Here is a 20123-nt window from a genome sequence, read left to right as displayed (position 1 = left end):
AGAAAAATAGACGAACGTATTCCTATAGAATTCCATGTTTCCATTTAAAATAAACATACTCGCCTATTATATGTGTGTCACGTTTGTTCAATGCACAATTTGCGGCCGATGTACGTGACGCTTTTCTCGCGTCGTGTTCAAATCCAAACTTGCGGACTTATATAATAATTTTAATGTTTACCGTCGTATCGTCGCCGTCGGACGACAGCCGTACGCACACTTCGTATATCCGTGAAAAATCATCGAAAATACGAGACAAAAAAGTATTCGACCATGTATGAAAGGAAATTTCTTCGCAACAAAGAAATGTTTTTTTTCCTCCAAAAACAAATCAAACTTAATTTTTCGAATCGAACCATGTATTTTTTTCGGACTGCTCGACGTGTAGAATTTTTCTGGCTACGCAACATTGACGACAGTTTAAGTATATTGCCAGAATCGGGTTCAATAATCAAACAACATCGAGTTCGAAGCCAAAATAAAAAAAAATAATAATAAAATAATCAGTCGACGCTCAATTTTCAGGGAACAGTTAAACGACAAGGGAGAAACGGGTTTGAAAGAATGTCGAAATCGTGGGGGAGGCAAGGTCAAGTGGCAACGTGGATAAAAATGCCACGTGTAGTCTGACACGCGGTGGTGTCAGTGCGTAACGGGTCGGCCGGGTGGGGTGATACTTTCCCGCGTTCTTTTTTCCCCTATTTTTTCATCCCCACCATCCTCGAGCCGCCCCCTCCGGAGCCCCGCACCACCCGCACCACAGATCCTGTCACGCGGCTGACGCGCGCAAAAATTACTGAATGAACTGTGACGTCACGAACGCCGCGTGAAAAGTGTGACGCGACGGTGGTGCGGGGACGACGCCTCCACCCCAACACCGACGACGACGACGACGACGTTAACCAGGCATTCCGTCTCCCCCGTCTCCACCTTCGTCTTAACGTCGTGCCGAGATTATCAAGGGGATATAATTAAAGGACAAAGAATCTTGAGGGTGGGATTTCACCCTTAAAAGCGGTGCGATTGGAACGATCGAGATTGTAAGACACAGGAAACCCCGCACAGTTCCGTTTCCGTTGCCGACGGCCGAAAGAACATCCTCTGTTTCGTTGTCTCTCGCATCGTGGGACATAGATTATAAGCACAAGATTTGTTACCTCGTTTGTAAAGCTTGTCGCTGGTCCTCCGAGCTTAGACATCAATTTTCAAGAATACGATAACCGACCATGACTGATCAAATCGTTTCTCTGCATTTTCAGGACATCTGGACCGGTTCGAAGAGCAAGTGACTGTGCCTGCCTTGACGTGGATCTGCACAGCATCGTCCGGAGTGTTGGTTTTCTAGGCTTCTCACGTGGTTGCAAGTACCACAATGTGATCGTACAGTGTCTCGAATCAGTGAGTCTCCTGGACTATAAACCAATATCTGAAAAAGTAGGCATAAATTGAGACAGTGTGCGGAATAACCGTTTATGCGAGGAAACAGGTTCAGTCCAAAACGCGAGTTCTTCAGTGCTTCGTAGCTCGGTAAAAAAAGATGTCCAAACTTCTCGTGAATCGTTCAATAAATCCGTCGACAATCATCCGGGTCAGATGCGACGTGACGACCAAGTCAAAACCTGTGAAATCTCAGCCGTCAATTTGAACGACTGTTTTTCCTGTGAACAAGAATCAAGAAAATCGAAACAAAAAGGAGAAAAAGAAAAAAAAAACGAAGCAGTAAAAACTTGGGGAAGATGATAGAGCGGGAATTCTGACTGTTCATCGAGACTCGGATAATCCCCGGAAGAGGCGACGGAAAGGGCGGAAGGATGTTTCACCCGATGTTCTGACTGCCTATGGATATATTCGGTCGTTGCAATAACGTCGGTGTCGGTGCTGGAGTCGGTGGTGGCTGTGGCGGAGGCGGAGGCCGAGGAGAAGGCCGCGTCGGTGCAGGACTGGGGTCAGTTGGCGGAACCGGAAACGGCGGAGGAATGCAGCTGACGGGGGCTTCAGCCCCGGGGGCGGCGGCTTCCCCGGAGTCCGGGGTGTCGCCGCTTGCCGACGCCTACACCAAGATGACCAGCGACATACTCGCGGAACGAACCCTCGGCGATTTTGTCAGCGAACATCCCGGGGAGTTGGTCAGGACGGGTGAGTCGATCCTGGATTTACGTTGGAATTGTCGCTAGGACGGGGAGGCTCGAAAAAATGGAGTTGAACCGGGAAGGAAAATTCATGCAGGGATTCGAATTCGATGAAAACGAATGTTGCTTAGAGCGAAACTTGACGGTTTGAATCAGCAACAAAAGTGAAGGTTGTTGTAAAAATTCAAGTACCTAAAAATCAGTTTCTGCACGTCAGGAAATGGTCAAAGAGTGAGCTTTGTCTCGATCGAATTATAGAAGAGGATTACGGTGTTACCGGAAATCGTTCAATGACTGCGAATCTATCCATCGCTTCTGTGTTGGCAGGTTCTCCGCACTTCGTGTGTACCGTTCTGCCGGTTCATTGGAGGTCGAATAAGACGCTGCCGGTAGCCTTCAAGGTGGTCGCGCTTGGCGAGGTCGGCGACGGCACCCTGGTTACGGTCCGCGCTGGGAACGACGAAAACTGCTGTGCGGATCTCCGGAATTCGACGGCTCTGATGAAGAACCAAGTTGCCAAGTTCAACGATCTTAGATTCGTTGGTAGAAGCGGAAGGGGTGAGTTACGAACATGAATAATATTCGTCGGATTTGTTGTATTTGTCCTTGGATCTGAAACTGCTTTTGATATGACGATGAAAAATTAGTCAGCCGATATTCGTCGCATCGAAAACGTGCAAACCAAGGAAATCCGACAGATGGATGAATAAATATGATATAAATATGCATTTGCGAAATAATATTTACGTATAAAATGTATATAATATTGTTCGCGTTTGTAAAATTGAACATATATTATACAAATAATATAAATTATTGGCGCAGAATGAAGAATATTGAGTACGACAAATTATCCCGAAAGTATAATTCAGTAACGAAATTTTATCAAGCATTGCTATCATTCGAATAATTGTCCGAAATTTTTTGCCTTTTCATCAATATTTTTTGGATAATTCAAGCCTGTAATAATATGTACGAATGTAGAAACTCTTGATTCGTCAACCATTTATAGAAAATATACGAAAGTACAAGTGATCGAAACTTGCAAGTTTCAAGGTTTCAGCGTCTGACACAGTACATATATATATAATGCAAACCAAATAATTTTGCCAAGAGAAGCAGCAACAGACAATAGACGAAATGTAACCGAGTGGTACAAAGCGTGAATACCGTTGGAGTATCCAAGTTTCTCAAAGAAATCCCCCCCTAGCCGCGGGGCAAATTGTGGGTAATAAATGAGAGGGTATATAACGACGGGATTAATTGCACGACTCAGTTAACGCGTCGTTAACGTTACGCGAAGAACCGCGATCTGCTTAAGGAGCGATTAACAAAGTCCTTAGATAAACGGCGGAGGGGCAGGAGGGAGGGAGGGAGGGTGGCAGCTAAGCCTAGCGCCGGAAGAGGGACTCCTCGGGTTCTCTTTCATTCATAAAATTCGAAAGTTCGGAGGGAGGAACCCCCGGAGCAAGGCGACTGGTGGAAAGAAGCTCGCACCCTTAAAGAATGCCGGATCCGGACCTACGGAGTTTCGTGAGGCAGGTCGGGGTTGTCTCAAGAAGCCACCCCTATTTTTCCCAGATACTTCTCCTTCCGGGTGAAACGGCTCGCAGCCTCTCGAATGGGGTGGGTAATGGGTTTTATTTGTCGGCATCGCGACGTCGCGTCGTCGCCTTCAACCACCCTGGTATCGTATCTCCGAGGAAAGTGGTTCGGTTTCGAGGAAGGCGGAGGGGGAGGAGAGGCTGAGACGAGCCGAGGCAGAGGGGGCGATATTAATTGAGGTTTTAGTTGGGTTTTAATCAACGTTATTAGCGTCGGTATTTCCGCCCCTGCCGTCGCGTCGCGTCGCTCGCTCACTTTTGGTCCGTTGAATGCCGAGCACCTGGTCAAATATCAACTGCCGTTAAGGGATGGCACGATCCACGATCGGAGATGAAAACCGGATGAGTTTAATTCGCGTGGGAAAGACTCCGTTGCGCTGATTCTACGTCGGATAAACTTGTACAAATAAAATGTATGTATAAGCCAGATGCAGTCGTTGCATGGACGAAGTTGGGATTAGAAGTGCGAGTGGATCTCACGTTTTCTCGAGGAGTTTCGGTGTGCGGGAATCGGGGCTCTGATGCAAAGCGTTCGTTTCCTAGTCCTCGAGTCCTCAGACCGTTCTCGATCTCGCCACGCTCTCTTATATAAGTGTATAAGCAATTCTCATTCCGAGTGCAGAAAAGTAATTAACAATTCCTAAGACACCCGGGAGGCCCGAGTATAATCGAAATACGAAGACGTAGGTAAGAGCTTCCTCGGCTCGCCCGGGACTTAGTGCCCGCGTTCCTTCGCGAACATCCTTCATCCTAGCTTATGTTAATTCCTCCCTTGAGGAAAACAATTGAGAGCTAATCCGTGACAAATGACTGACGCGTTTCTTAGGGTGATGTCGGAAGTTTGAGTCTATTTTCCACCAATCCTCCCGGGGTCGTAGTAGCTATTTCTCTTATCGGAAATAATCCGAAATTTCTGGGAATATTCTTGAAATACGACGCAATGTGACACCCCCTGAACAAAGTGGAGAGTAAAATTAAATAAAACAGCGACCTCGAATTGAGCGAGAGACGGAATCGAGGGAGTCTGCAAAACCTGCATACAGATTCTGCGTCGTTGCTACGCGAGGGCGTGTGTGTAGCCATTGACTCAACCTGCCGGAGGATCAAAACCCCGCCCGAGAAGTTTGCATTATCGACGGCGAGCTTAACCCTCCCACGTAAGGCTGGCTGTAACGCTGTTCTATCATGGTATAAAGCCTACTTTGAGTAACCGGCAAGGGGGTGGGGAACGGTGCGTTGGGATAGTGGCGAAAGAGGCGGGGGCGGAAGAGGGCCGCATTGATATGTCGGTATACCTACGTAGGTATACCGTGTAAACCACTACCTGCTACCTACCTCACGTTCCAGTTTAATCCCTTTAAGGGGATAGATAACGAGTAGAACACCTGCCGCGCTACTTGTCCCACTCGTGATTGGTGGAAAAAAAAGGCTTTCAACTTTCTGCTCACTGCGTGAAAGAATTCGGTTGACAATGATTTTTACAATCGTTCACAGAAAAAAGTAAGAAATCAAAATTCAAATGCAACGGTGCCAATGTTTTCTTTTTTTTTTTTTTTTATTCCCGTTCTAAACTGTCAATTCTTTGCGAATAAACGAAAAATGAAAATTAATTAAATTCAACAGCCGAACAGACTCAGCGATTGCTTGTGTTATTATTCATGCAATAAAAATATGATCAATAGACGATCAGAGTCGGGCGGATAGCCGGACCTCGTTTTGATACATCAAATGAATAATGCATGATTATTCGATGCACGCTGGGTAACGTGCCTGCGAAATAATGACGGAGATATATTGAACGCGCTTCCTCCATTCGCTTCGGTGATATTTATAATTGTGTTTTAATTTGGCGGAAAAAATCGGGCATAAATGATAACCGAATACAGAACCTGACGGACGTTGACGCGCGACTCTTCTTGCAGTTGGTGAAAACTCGAGAGCGCCGATACAATCTGGTGTTTCAACTTACGAATGAACGAGGCACGAGTCTATTTTTACTAAAAATTGTTTAGACTCCTGGCACGACTCTTGCCTTCACTTTGTCTCGGTCGTCACTGTAACGATCGGGCTTCGGAGATTTATCTGTTTGACTCCTTCTGCATTGGCTAAGGCTACGCGTCGCCTGATTGATGGCCTCAAGTTATCCTCAAAATTCGAACGATGATGTATCATTCCCAAAACTCGATTTATGGGACGCGGAATTTCCCTAGTTGTCCCGGAATCATCGAGAGGACGCATCTTTTATAAATATAAATTACACACAACCGAACTCATCGAAACCACGGATGTAAATTATTTTCCATAATTTAGGGAAAAAGTCTATACGGTCCGCATAATCGCAGATGCGCGTTATCACGGCTGGTAGCAGGCTGCTGGCTCGCCCATTTCGGTAGTTTCGGTAGTTTGTCGGTGACTGGCACCGCCAGTGATACCCCGGCATGCCAACGCGTTGGTACAGTTAATGATAGTTTACCGCCACGATTATAATCCATGGTTAAACCTCGAGTTGAACGCGGGATTCGACGGCAGGCACTGCAGGTGCTTCGTTAGTCCAGGACTCCCGGAACTCACAAAAGGGGATCCCGCCTTCCTCGCGAACGTCCTGACGCCAGGACTACCTCGGTTGAAGGGAGAAACGAGGAGAAAAGAGAAACCGGGAAGCGTGAGGTTCCAAGGGGACCGGGAAAGGCTCTCCTTGCGTGGCGAACCGCCGTGTGGCCACGAACTTCAATTCCCCTTTCCTCGACGCCTTCCACCTAACATCTCAGACACCCAACACTTGCCATTATTTCGCTACTTTGGCGAGGCTTCGCTGGCGCTTCCATGCCAAGACGTAGTCGTCACCCGATACCTTTCGCGAGTTGATTACAGTCATTTACCCATCAGGAAAATGTCATTGTAAAGTGAGCATTGGGCGACCCGAGAGGAGATGGGGGTATGGAGGAAAGTAGATAAATTGCGAATCAGGTAGTAGAAAATCGTCGCCTAGAAAAGAAATTCAGGGCTGGAAAATCCGTTTCTTGCTTATTTTTGGCGGAATAACTTTAACGTGAGTAAATGTCAAACGATTTTTTACCGTATGAATATTAAGCAAGACTCGAGTAAGATGTGTTGACTATTCGCAGAAATATTCATAAAGTTTTAGAAGTTTTTTCCTACTCGATAATCTACAATTTTAACTCAAAAAAATTGAATACAAGAATTTCTGGATCTCACCTTTCCAATTTGGATTAGCGGTTACTAACGGAAATGGAATTTGAAACCGTTCGAACATCCGTACTTCATTTTAAAATGATACCTGCAGGCTGCAGCGAAATTCTACGTGAAATTACAGGATCCGTGCGTTTTGAAAATTTCACGAAGATAACAGGAACGGTTCGCAAAGTGAAAATGTTTTTTTCTGATAAAAAAAAAACTTGTCGTTGCGCTTATGCTTAATTGGAAACCATAAATAAAAATTAGACAGGCGACTGCAGTTCGAGTTTTCACTCTGACTTTGAAATGATTTTGTAGTACTTTATTTATTTATTTATTTATTTCTAACGAGCATTCCAAAACAGGCATTGAAGACGAAAAGACAAAATTACGACTCACCGCTTTGATTCCACTCGAAGATTTGGCTGTCCAATTTTAAGCTTCGATCACCTTTCCCTGGAGTGTGTGTCCCGAGCTTGCAAGGCGATCCAAGAAGCTGTTCATGTCAGCAGCACCCGCACAACACGCTATCGTGTAAACACAATTGTTGTTAGACTTTTTTGCGTCGTCGAACGTGCAGAAGCAGTTCGCGTGCTGCGGAACTCGGTGGTGGAATGTTGGGTCAGGGTAGTACGTTGCGGTGAACCTCTGCGTGTACCTACTGAGTTTTGCATCGTGCGTGCGGCAACGTATTTTACTATTTTTTATGCCTTTTTACCACGACTTCATTTCGCGTTTCACGATTCTTCTTCCCCTCCCGACCCATTCGTCTTCTAAAACGGTCGGCAATTTCCCTTTTCAGGCCTTCTAGCTTCCTCGTGTATTCCGCGTTTAGTCCTCGCGTGATACGATAAAAGTCAAGCTTTACACGCGTTGAAACACTGCACACATATTATGCACAAATCGTCCAAACGTTGGACATATTTTTTTCCTCAAATAACAGTAATGAAATGTGTATTTTTGTGCAGGGAAAAGTTTCACCTTGACGATAACGGTGTCCACGTCACCTCCGCAGGTCGCAACCTACACGAAAGCCATCAAGGTGACCGTCGATGGTCCGCGAGAGCCGAGATCCAAGACCAGTGAGTATCACTGTAAGCATTTTCATGTTCACTTACTTCGTTACCATAGTAATAGACTCGTCAGGTGCAACAAATGTTTGGCAGACATTGGCGTCAGACGAAGAAAGAAGCACTTAAAGCCACAACCGCCCTTATATTTTAAGAAACTGCGTAGCACTTGAAACGGTATTTAAACAAAGACAAGTTTGAAATATTCACTGCTTGGTCGTCATCGCTCGTAACGGCTTACAAATCCACTTTATGCTGTTTTTTAAATTCCAGAAACTAAATTGTTGCTTAATTTGTAATTTATTAAAGGCCAAAAGTCTTTCACCATAACTGAAAACTACCACTCTGGCAAATAACGCGATCAATTTTCACAACGGTCAGACACGAGAGTTACGAAAATATTTGATGCATGTATGCCGGCGTCTCAGCATCTTGATAACACGATATTCGTTGCACTGTGAATATCAAAAGTAAAAGTATAGCTGTTAGCAATACTTTGTACGGTTATATTCCGATCGACCGACGCGTTTCGTAGCTGAAGCCAGACTGATACAACGGCCATTTGCCATACCTGATCAAAACAGAACCGAAGAAATGTCAACACCAGCTATGTTTGGTTTGAATCGTAGCTCCGATACGTAGGAAGAATATTTTCGGTTGCTTGTAGCTGTGTTTCAACTGCTCGGACTGTTACGACAAATTTGTTGCTAGCAGATTGTCGGATGCGAGAATAACGAAATATTGCAATGACTGAAAGCCTATGTGCGGCAAATTTTCTAACGCCGTAAATATTGAGATTACCACTTTTTCCTCGCCTTCGCCATTTATATGTAAACAAAGCCAACGTTACGTCTGCCAAACATTTGGTGCGCCTATTTCGCTGGTTATAATAAAAAAAACGTTCTTGCGCGTGACGTCGTCCGACGGGAAATGGCGAGTCTGTCTTCGTTTCTGACGGTTCTCTATCGACTTTCCAATGCCCTTCAATATCGGTCAAAATTAATCCGTCTACCGTCGGAACAGCTTTTGCTTCGATGTGTAATAATTGAGGCCAATGTATTATTGACACTGCGGCACGAACGTGGGAAGACTCGTTGTGTGCACTTTGGATCACGGATCGGTCGTTTCCATTTTTCACCTTGCCACTCTCGCTTGCTAAACTCGGATCAGCTCCACTTATACAGTCGAGTACCATCCCCTCGAGTATTGCAATTGCACTTGACAATTCCATGTTCCCCATTCACTAACGATTCTCTTTCCTTTGACCGACGTTTGACTGTCGTCGATTGACGATTTCCTGGATGACGTCACGCGCAGGTTAGATTACCTTTGCAGCTTTCTGATCAGCGCTTGAAAGATGACATTTTAAAGCACTGGTTCGTTTCAGAATATTCTCCATGTGTCTCGATTCTACCCCACAGACAATAAATCTTGATCGACAAGGGAAACTACCAATAAGCCATTAGAAATACCTTCTTTCGAGGCGTTGTACTTGCAGGAGATTAATCCCTCTCCCCTCGAGACGGTTTACACGTTATTGCGAAGTGTAAGATCAGGGAATACCGAAGCTCATTTCGGCCGGATATTTATCACGAGATGGAAGTTGGAATTCTGTAAGGAGCTGCGGTCCGGCTAAGCAATTTCCGGCGCAATTGCTATTATTTATAAGGGCGGCGAGAGCATAACATTGATATAGGACTGCGGTATTCTGCAGAGATAGTGCACCAACCTGTACGAACTTTGGGCCGCACAATTGCAGCTCCCTAACTCTTCCAAGATGTACAATTACGCCGTAAACAAGGTATTCGTATTGCCGTTGAAGTTTGCACGTGCATTGCGGACCTGGCAGGGTGGAAAGATGTTCAATTCTCTATATACGGTTTGTACCGCAGTTGGTCGCAGTTTACACCTCCACGGCCATCGTGCTAACCGACACTTCATCTTGGACGTCGAAACGTTTTTGTCCAAGACGTCGCGGACTCCCTGAAATTATCACGTGCATGTAATATTCAAGCAGCCATTGCCTCGTCTTTTAGCAATCGTTTTTTTATGTACCAAACGTCGGGGGCATCGCAGGTGTTTTCCGAGGCTTCGCTTAGTTTTTCAATAAAAATCCATTTGGCAGAGATTCGTGTTGTTTTTCGGTGAGTGCTGGTTTCTTTTACTATCCCGTATATAACCGCCTTCGGTGTACCTACCAAAAATAACTGCACGACTACGACGCTGGTCTTGCTTCGCCTACAGCGTGACCACATCCGCCGCGTTGGCCGCATCTGTGGACCACCCAGCAACCGTAATTCTCCATTATGACACCATCGCGTCAAAACGGTACCAATGCCGAAACGATTTTTAATCCCGCGTGTCGAAAATGTCGAGAACTCCGACCGCGAGAGAAGGGAAGTTAAGCACGTGTAAGTGAAGCGTGAAAAATTGATCCCGTTCCGCTGTAGCTAATTTTTCTCAAATCGTACTCTCGGTAAATGTCCTCCAGATTTCCGGAAAAATCGAACATTCGTTTCGAGCGAACGGTTTAAGCAGTCTATTTGTCACGTCCGTTACGATGCAGGATCTTGTTTTGCCTAGTCTGTCGGTGGCTAAAAGGGGTTAAAAATAAACGTTCGTTAACGGCGAGATATCGTCGGCACGTTGCATCTTAAGTTAAAACAAACCAAGTCCTAAAATGGCTAAACTCTAAGCATACGCTTCGTGAGGAGTAAAACAGTCGAGAGAAAGGGAATACAGGGAGACAAGAAATGAAAAAACCGTCAGATGGGGAAAAAACCCGATAGTCAGAGTTAGAGGAGGGTGCGAGGCGAGATGAAAGCCGTCCGGCCCTTGGGTGGCCTTCGGGCGCCTTTGACAAAAAATTGAACCGCCTTATGACCCCACGTAAGTATAACCGAGTAGCTCGCCGTAACTTGGGTAAATTAAGGGGACCGGTATCGGTTAAGTTCGACGGATGGGGGAAAGACTAATCTACTTATGCAGTTGCGCGGTATAATTGCTATGTGGAAAACTTGAATTTTCACGCCGTCGAAGAAAAAATTACACGCGTAAGTAAAGACCTGGATTTTCTGGAAAAGGATTTTGTGACATTGATTAATTATCAGTTGATGGAACTCAAAATAGAGCGGTAAACAAATTACCACTGCGACTGGAAGAAAATTTTTTTTTTTAATTTTTTTTCTAACTTTTGAATAAAACATTCTGTCGGCGTTTAAAATATAGAACTGTTCACGAGTGACTTCGATGAAAATGCGTGATGAACAGTTTTCTTCTTATTGTTATATTAGACTCAAACCAACACGAGCAACTAGGAAACTCGCAGTAAAATTGATCAATTCAGTGTGCGGGTGGATTTTCATTCATTCGTTTCATTAATCATCGATTGTCGGTGATGAACAAACTGAAACGAATTTCAGAGAGTCTAGATTTTGACTCCTCAGCGCTGATTGATCGAAAAGTGTATTTTTTGAAAACTAATTCCACGGCAACCGAGGCTGCATTATCACCTACACGTTTGTTAAAATGAACTCAGACTGCCGTTCTTTGAAAAGCAAGAATGACACGTGGCGTTATCATTTATTTATTAGGCACCTAGTTGGGTAGCGAAAGACTGCGGGGTTCGATGTTCGTGCACCGTGTGGCCCGTGAGACGATGTACACGAAACGCCTTCCAAATGACTGTCGTAAATCGTTATAACGTAGTGCTCTGCCGACGAGGAAACCAGGATCTGTATCCGACAATACACGTATCAATTGTTTAGTTGGAGAATAGGTTGATACGGAGGCCCTGCGGCCCCCGCGAATCGGTTCTAAATCACTGATTTTTCTTGGCCCCCGGTTGAAGCCGCTGAGGTCGAGGCGGTTTGACAGCACGACGAATGCGTCTTGGCCGCGCCTCAGGGTCGGCGCAAGGGTTGTAATTAATTAAACAAGCAATTCATTAAACATTCAACCCTCGACCCTCCGCCCATCGGTTCGCTGGGAGGGGGAGGGGGGCAAGGAAATTGATTGAGAAGGGTTACTAGGACGCTCTTGGCCAAACTCCGCGGTCAGTAACCTCCTTCCTCGACTTACCCGATCTTCGAATACCCGTTGCCGAATCTGTGCACCCGAAGAACAATAATTCATCGTCGCTCATTTTGTTGATAGGTTTTCGAAAGACTGAACACGCACTGTTAAATATCGAGTGCACTGCCATTGATCGATTCGAAAATTCCACGTAAGATAGGGTTTGATTGACGACAAATTGTAGTTTGGATAGGATCAATAGGATCGTACTCTTCTTACAGCGTATCTTCCCTTTTCGATTTAACCTGTTTCTATTGTACACTGATGAGAACGATCTCAATTATTTCTCCTAAATCTTCTAGAAATCGATTTTCGTAGACTCCAGTTTTGCCACACGAAGCCCCAGAAGGCCGAGGGCAGCACGAGTTGTCACGTCGACTGATTCGTCCGCGGTAAAGAGGGTCCAGCCCTTCTCTTCGGTAATTGCGCTATTAATACCGAAGCCAAGTCTGTATTAGCAGTTCTGCCCCGGTTCTCGTCTCCGTCGGCTGTCGTTTCGGCATCGAGGTTGACAATGAATCCGCCATTTTCCACGCGCTGACAATTCCCGCAATCCGTCGAAACTCGCAATGGTTGACCTTTTTTCACCACGCCTAACGATACGCAGATTCCGCGAAACGGAGGTGCGAGGGTGTTGTTCGAAAAGGATCGTTCACGGCGGCTTGAGGAGGGCTTCCGAACAGCGACACCTAGTGAAATACAACACGTTGTAGGAGCACGCGGCGAGGGTTTGGTGATAAATTTCCCAAACGAATGGGTTAATTTATGAAATGCACCAACCCGGATCCTCGCGTGAGCGGCTTCGTTCAGGTGATCGGCAGGTGCATCGAGGGCCGTCTTGAATCGTCGTTCCGAGTGTTGAAATAATTGAACGGCTACCGTTTAACTCGATCATTTACCCTTCTATCGGTATTCTGACAGGCCATTGTGTCTCCCATTGGCCATCCTCCTCTATTCAGCAAACTACGGTGAATTTCGCGCAGCGAGTTAGAATTAGGGCTTGAATTGGATTATCAGGACGGCAGGCTCTCCCTTCCTCCGACCCCCTGCCTTTCCGTCATCAGCCTGTGTTAGTTTCCCGGTGTCTACCCACACGCCTCCGCGGCTCGCCCAGTGCTCCTCACACATCTTGTATCGCTCGTATACACGTGTAGATACCAACGGCGTGGAGGAGCTTTCGTACCAGGCTGGGTTCGGGCACAGAAGTGGCAAGTGCGAAGGGGTGGTTTCGGCCCTGCAGGGGATAGTCAGCCGCTCGGATGGCACGTCTTTAATTGGGTTGGCGACGCTGTCGGCGAGAAATAAAGTATATCGAATCTTTTACCCCATCCCACGATTCTCTCGTCCACCGGACGTCCAGCCGCGCGGCTGCAGACTGTCTCCTCAAACTGGAGACATTCACTAATGGAGGATCTGTGTTTGTCAAATTGGTAATTGAAAGTACGCACCTATGCTTCGAAATTGTTCCGTCTATTCAGAGCTCACGACGCGTCGTGTAATTCGACGTGATCAAGAGTGGCGCATTACAGATCCTCATTGTCACGTTCTCCGCTTTCCGTTTCATCTGCGTTCAGCAAAGCGACGATGTTCACGTTTCGCGTGTGACATTCACCGAACGCACTTGTTCTTCACGTCACCGTACGACGAATTACGTTTTTATTGTATAATTATTTGAGACAAGCGAACTGCAGGAACTTCGTTCCTTTTTAACTTACTTGAACGACCCTCGGTCCAATGGACAGGCGCACGGTTGATCCCAGTGCTGTCACTTCTAGGGCAGCAGCAGCAGTTTCACGCCTTTGCCTTCGCCTCTCAACGCGGAGGACCGTTCTTCGCATCTCCGTTAGTTGATACCTTGCAGACGTTACCCAACCCCCTGCAGCCCTTGTCGAATCCTCTGCAGCCGAGAGACCCGCTGTCGTCCTTCAGGCACGCGATGCCAGCCAACTGCCAGAGTGAGTATATCTGCTCTTTTACACCTTATCTCGGTTCACGTGTCTTTCCTTATATTTTCATATATTTTATATATAGTTGAAGTGTGCTGTTCCCATTAAAAACTCCCATCGAAGTTTCACTTTTCTGATCGATTGCCAATTCTTGTTCACCAGACGTCAATCGGAATCACTCATGTGCGCAGTGGTACCAATCCACCCTGTGGACCGAGCTCATAAACAACTATTCACTAAATTTTTAGTAAATATTCTACCCGCCCACGGAATCTGAGTTCGCAATCTCTGTACACAGACATGTGGAAATATGCTCGAGTCGAGGTAGAGACTAGAGTGAAAGGCAGGAGAAGCCTGCAGGGCGCGGTTCTAAGCCCCTTCGAAAATCTGCTTTTGTACAACGAATGCGAAAATACCACCGGCCATATTTCAGTGGGAGTATATTCCCATAGCACAGAGGATCATCAGGGTCGGGTTAGGTTCAATTCTCCCGTCTAGGTTAGGCGAGGATAGCCTCGAGACCTAGCTCCTATACGTATACTTCTCCGCAGGAGCAGAAACCACAAGCCTGTTCAAAGCCAGATTAAATATTATATTAAAGGGGTTCGCCAAGGGCATCCTGGGCGTGTGGGGTGGCGGATGGGGGGAGGGGGGGAGGGGGGGAGGGGGGGGGGGTGAGTGGGAGCAGTGGCTCCAGGCGGAGAGGCGGGAAAGGGGCGACGAAGGTCCCGGCACTGACTGAAGCCCCGCTTGTTTGTACATTACACCCTATTATACAAGCCTGACTACGAACTTAGGCTAATTCTGAAGGCTTTATAACCTACACCGCGTCCCGCTTTATCGCGGTGATAAAGGCACCTTTCGGTGCTGCGCCCCCGAGTCCCGTATCGTTATCGTCCCTTATTTCGGGGCATCGTTAGCTTTGCCGTTATACGAATAACTGGCCGTGCTGACATTTCTCGTCGAAAGCGTACTCGTTTCATCGGTCGATGCAGCTACGCGAGCTTGCAATTTTTTTCATTGTAATTTCGAAACGATGTGCTGGAAGGGTGTGAAAAATATTAAAAATTCTTCGAGGTTTGTACATATTTGCCAATGATTTTTCATTTTCATCTACTTTTAAATGACCCGCTACTTTTCTTCACCTCCGCACTGGCGGGTCGACGAAGCTCTGGGAGATAAAAGGCTGTGGTTTCTAACCAGGGAGTAAGGATAGAAATACATCGAACGGTATATATGCAACGTACCTACCTGTATGTAATACTCTACACATATTTTTGTCTGGGTGAAATACCGAACGGTCTTGGCTTCGAGAGCGGGTTATTAATTTTCTCAGATACGCCAGATCGCCGATAACATCTGCACAGTATCAGTGCCGAAACTCCGATAATGTAAAAATTAAAATGCAAATAAGAAGAAAAAAAAAAGAAGAAAGAGAAAAAGAGGGGGAGGGAGAAAGGAGGATAAAAAAAAACAGCAAAAACCAAGAGGAATATTTCGCTTATTAATTTTTCACCTACGGACTACAGAGAATTCTGCGGAATTTTTGAGACACGCGTATCGCATATATAATCTATATTACACACATTAATTTGTTCGAGTACCTCTACGCAGATGCAACGTATAATAATAACGGTAACGCGAATCTGAGAGGAATTGCTTTTTTTCCTTCACGTATAATTACTTCGCAAAATTATTCACGCATCTTTCAATCGTGGTACAAAAGTCGCGATAGTTCGAGAACCTTTCTTTGTTCGATTTACCCGAAGCTAGTACGCGTTGAAAATCCGCAAAACTGAGCGAGGGGCGAAAGCTAGACGGTATTTAGGCTCAGTTTCGGAGCGTGGGCGAAGGTGAAGGTACGAGGTCGTTTATTTGACTTGACTCGACCCGCCGGGTTGACCAACCCTTTGATCTCGGTGCCCACCCTCGAGGGCTGCCCATCCCCGTTCCTCCTTTGCTGCCTTCGCTGACTCGTTGGAAAATCTATCAGTGGTGGGGCCACTCCGTGGAAATATAGACAGGAAAACGGGCTGGTCCAGACGGCGGTATCGAGAGTCAAGGCATACGCAGATCACCGCGGGCGAATCATTTCAATCCACGCGATTCGGTATTTAAATTAAATAACCTACCGTCGAACGAAACTTCCCCTCTCTCTCCCCCTCGCCCCGTTTTCGAATGCCCGATGCACCCTGCACGCTGGGCTTCCAGGACGGTCGTCAAAGACAGCGTAATAACTGTAAAAAAATTATCCTCGATCACGGATTCCGGACCTGTTCGATTCTCTCGACGCGTTTCGCGGATTCTTTCGCGTCCGGGCGAATCGACGACGAGATTTCAAACGGTCGATTTTCAAGTACCGGCTACTCTTTGACCGCGCGAAACGTTTAGTCGAGCTTTCGGCACGGGCACCATAATTAATTAACGCGTGACAAGAACGAGCTGACCGTCATGAGAGAACAGGAATTCCTCGTTATATACAAGCTCGATACTCGGTAGAGGTTTTCCGGAGGGACACCCGCGATGCATAAACTCCAACAGCCGTCCATCAAACGCAAAACTCCCGTCAGGGTGTCGCAGGCCGAAGAAAAACCAAACTCGAATACTTGATCAGGCACTGCTCGTTCCATTCTCGAAATTCAGCAGTTTTTTTCACGCCGTAGTTGTCAGGGTACGAAGTCTTATAATGTCCTGTCATTTTTTAATCGCAAATAAATTTCGCAACTCGTTCCACTCGCAATCAAAACGGTGTGAATTAACATCCGCTATTTTTATTCCTTGCAACTCATTAATTATCGGGCATTGTATCTCAGTTCAACAAAAAATCGACAGCAGAGTTCTAAAATTGGATAAGACAAAAAAAAGTGGAGGAATTAATAGAAGCGGATTGTATAAATTTACGATTGGTTTGATTTCGATTATTTTCCCCGCAGTGTCTCTCTCTCTCTCTCTCTCTGCTATCTTTGTGTAACCTGATGTATTTTTAATGTCCGACCCGTTAATCAACGGTCGTTTAGCTTAATCGCTCCTCCTCCCCGCGTCGCGCTTCTTTCTCCATTTAATACCCCCCCGGTCGCTCGCTCAGGCTGACTTTTATTTTTACACCGTTTTTTGTCAGCTGGTTCCGCGCTCTTTTCACGTAACGAGTAGATCGTGGCCGGTGATAAAAGTGAGCGGATGAGCAGCAGCACCGGCACCGAATTAACCCTATCTTTCTCCTCCTCCTCTCTCGTTCCGCCGTCATTTAAACTCTTTTTTTTTCAATTTAACCACCGTTTTACCGCTTCCAGATCAGGTGTGAGCAAAAAATAAAAAATTCCCCACGATAGTCGGGCAGTTTAATAATCTAGTTTTTACATCTTTCAAGAAAGACATACTTAAAAAAAAATGAAGAACGTCAGTCACTCCAAAGTAAAAATAAAAAATACCACACGTACGCTCAGACATGTCCCAGTTCGGGTTGACGGCAACGAATTCCTGGGGCTACGGCAGCGCCGCAGGTTACGCCGGTTACCTTCCGGGCCCTTTGTCCTCTTGCGCAGCTCAGGCCCCGTTTCCTCCGCCGCCGCCTCCGCCGTCGCTCACCTCGTTCACAGGGACGGCGTCGATGACGACCCCAACGGCTCCCGATTCGACCGCAGGATCAACGGTCGTGGCCGGCGCGACCAGCACGACACCTCAGCAAGACGCTTTCTCCACCGTCTCGTCTCGTGAGTGTTTAAAAATCTGTCAAGCATTGCAAATTTTCGCTTCAATCTGTTCCAGAGCACTTCCCCAACCTCCGCTTATCCACGCTATTTGGGGGGGGGGGGGGGGGTGGTTTACCTTTCCTCACTTGATTTGAAAGTCAACTTTACTGACACGAGAGTTCACGAATAACCAACTTATACGGCTCAAAGACGCTAGTTTCGTCTTTACTTCAAATTATAAAATTTGAAAAACGGTTTATGGCAGGTTGTTACGATACTGTTAGTATCATGCGCGAGGAAAATAATTGAGACATGTTTTCAGGTTCAAAAAACTATCGTATAGTTGCCGTCGGAAGTATAAAAACTTTAATTTCGTCAAGATATTATCTTTTTTCACTACATCTTCCGCAATTTTATTGAATTTCAATACCGTGTATATAATATACAACTCACAGAGTCCAGTTCGGAAATCAATCATTCTACTTCCCGTGAAAACTACTTATCAAAATAAAAAATATAAATAAAATTGCATCAAAGTGCATTTGAACACTTTCTGTAGAACAATTTTCAAATTTCAAAGCTTTCAAACAAAGATAAAACGATAAATAGCCTTTCGGCTTATTCAAAGCTGTCTCGAAGATGAAAAGGTCGATCACCCCTCGACTTCCCACCCTCAAACATGCCGCATGACAATAACGCTGGAATCCCGCAGTGGTTCCAGACACGACGACGCCGAGCCAGCCGGACCCCCTGGACCCACTGAACACCCTGATGTCGGGCTCGGCGCAGAGGTACCAGGACTACGTGTCGCCGAGGTCCTTGTCGACGGACTCGAGCACCACCGAGAGTCCCGTCCACGAGGAAGGCTTCGGGCAAAACTACGGCAACTACTTTCCCACGCCCGGAGTCCTGCCGAGCATCCTCTACTCCCAGCTGTATACAAACCAGTTTCAAAACTCGGAGAACACGGAGCAGCGGGTCGTCACCGAGAGCTGCAGCGTCAGGCAGGAGGAGGTTCGCCCTGACAACAACGTCTGGAGGCCCTACTAGCCGAAACTTCTACAAGCCGAGGAGTATCGATCGTCTTTGACCGACCGAATTTACAACGGATGACGTTTGGTTGAATCGCCGAGCGAACGATAAGAGAAGTGGTTTTTCTAGTGTAAAATATGATTCGTTCGAAAGAGGTTTTTAACGGCGTTCCCAAACGCAGAAGAGACAAATCGAACTGTTCATACTCCGTCGGTGTACGAGAATTAGTGAGCGGAGCAATAAACGATGCAATTTCTTGTGTGTGACAAACTGTGGGCATTATAAATAAAAATTAACGAACGGTATGATCGCTGGTATGCCGAATGAAAGTTTAAACATAGGTATTGAATTAAAATGTGAAAATTATACGTTAAAGCGACAGTGGAGGCGAAGATTAAAAGACGTAAAATGAAAGTGATCGATTCTCCGTTTTGTGCCAAATTTCATGACGGATGTGGTACCTCAACGAATATTAGTTCGGAAATATTTGATTAATAATAATAACAACAACAACAACGGCAACAATTTTACCTGCACAATATTATTACTATTATAATTTAGCGAGAGAGAATGAAATGACAGATAAAGACAGTTAAATGCATATTATACATACATATTATAGTGACGAAAATGTAAATAAATGTAAATATATAATTACATGATAATATCATTGTCTGATAATGCGTCGTCGATTGGATTTCATTCATCCGTGATATGTTATTATGTACTGCGATAACTAATTGTCAAAAGAGGAATCTTCTTTTCGTTGCATAATTACGTTTTCTGTGTTATATATTTAAAATATATCGGGCCCGTATATCGAATGATAGGGAGCACGTGCAATATTGTTCCGCTGTGCCTTCCGGATTGAAAAACCAAGAGTTACGAGTTGTCTGAATAGACGACGTTTGGCAAGCGAAGCAATGTACCATCGGGCATCGGTTACTGTTCCCGGTTCGAATCGTCAATTGCTTGCAGCGGAATGTGCAACAAACGGCCTGCTTACAATAATTAGTTGATATTATTTTTCTCTGTTTAACGTTGTTCTTCCCTTGTTGATCTAGTCACGAATATATCGCTGTTATTTATAGCTATGTAATATTAACCCCTCGTTTGTCTCTAGTGATTTTCGTTAAAATCTGATACATTACGTTGAAGCCATTCGATCGGTGATCGATGTTATTTCGCGTCGAAAATAATTTCTCACCCGCATTCGTTACTAACACCGATATGTATTGCCCTAAACGGCGTTGTTTCATCACCTCATGATATACGATGGTTATATTATTATTTCTTACACATATCTACCGACTATTATTGTTATTGTAGTTTTTGACCGAGTCAAATAAAATGTATTTGAAAATAATTACACTTACGTCGAATT

The 20123-nt window shown here is 45.6% G+C and overlaps 1 protein-coding gene and 1 long non-coding RNA gene across 5 annotated transcripts; one reads left to right on the top strand and one right to left on the bottom strand.

Annotated features, from left to right (window-relative positions):
- The first annotated feature begins 1418 nt into the window (after window positions 1-1418).
- LOC124182163 (runt-related transcription factor 1-like) lies at window positions 1419-20045 on the top strand. Of its 4 annotated transcripts, none has more exons than XM_046569092.1 (6): window positions 1419-2136; window positions 2457-2687; window positions 7897-8010; window positions 13848-14027; window positions 17462-17728; window positions 18420-20045. In XM_046569092.1, exons 1-6 carry the CDS (start codon window positions 1839-1841, stop codon window positions 18755-18757), a joined length of 1428 nt encoding a protein of 475 aa, XP_046425048.1. In that variant the 5' UTR covers window positions 1419-1838; the 3' UTR covers window positions 18758-20045. The 4 variants fall into 4 exon arrangements, with proteins under 4 accessions (XP_046425048.1, XP_046425028.1, XP_046425039.1 ...); XM_046569072.1 differs by having other exon boundaries at window positions 13833-14027; XM_046569083.1 differs by having other exon boundaries at window positions 7897-8022.
- LOC124182174 lies at window positions 2596-8524 on the bottom strand. Its single transcript, XR_006870706.1, has 3 exons — window positions 7328-8524; window positions 6950-7133; window positions 2596-2747 (listed from the first exon to the last, which is right to left on the bottom strand). It is a non-coding gene; the product is annotated as an uncharacterized LOC124182174 (long non-coding RNA).
- Window positions 20046-20123: the final 78 nt, after the last annotated feature.

This window comes from Neodiprion fabricii, chromosome 1 (assembly GCF_021155785.1).
Source record: "Neodiprion fabricii isolate iyNeoFabr1 chromosome 1, iyNeoFabr1.1, whole genome shotgun sequence".
Lineage (NCBI taxonomy): Eukaryota > Metazoa > Arthropoda > Insecta > Hymenoptera > Diprionidae > Neodiprion > Neodiprion fabricii.
The sequence above is the reverse complement of the archived record's forward strand: the minus strand, read 5'-3'. Positions and strand labels throughout refer to the sequence as shown.

Bases quoted from the DNA above. Each gene is read 5' to 3' on its own strand.
- LOC124182163 (XM_046569061.1), top strand. From the start codon at position 1,839: ATGGATATATTCGGTCGTTGCAATAACGTCGGTGTCGGTGCTGGAGTC. The intron at 8,023-13,832 runs GTAAGCATTTTC...GGTTGATCCCAG, and splicing joins CAAGACCAGTGAGTATCACT to TGCTGTCACTTCTAGGGCAG. The intron at 14,028-17,461 runs GTGAGTATATCT...ACGTACGCTCAG, and splicing joins GATGCCAGCCAACTGCCAGA to ACATGTCCCAGTTCGGGTTG.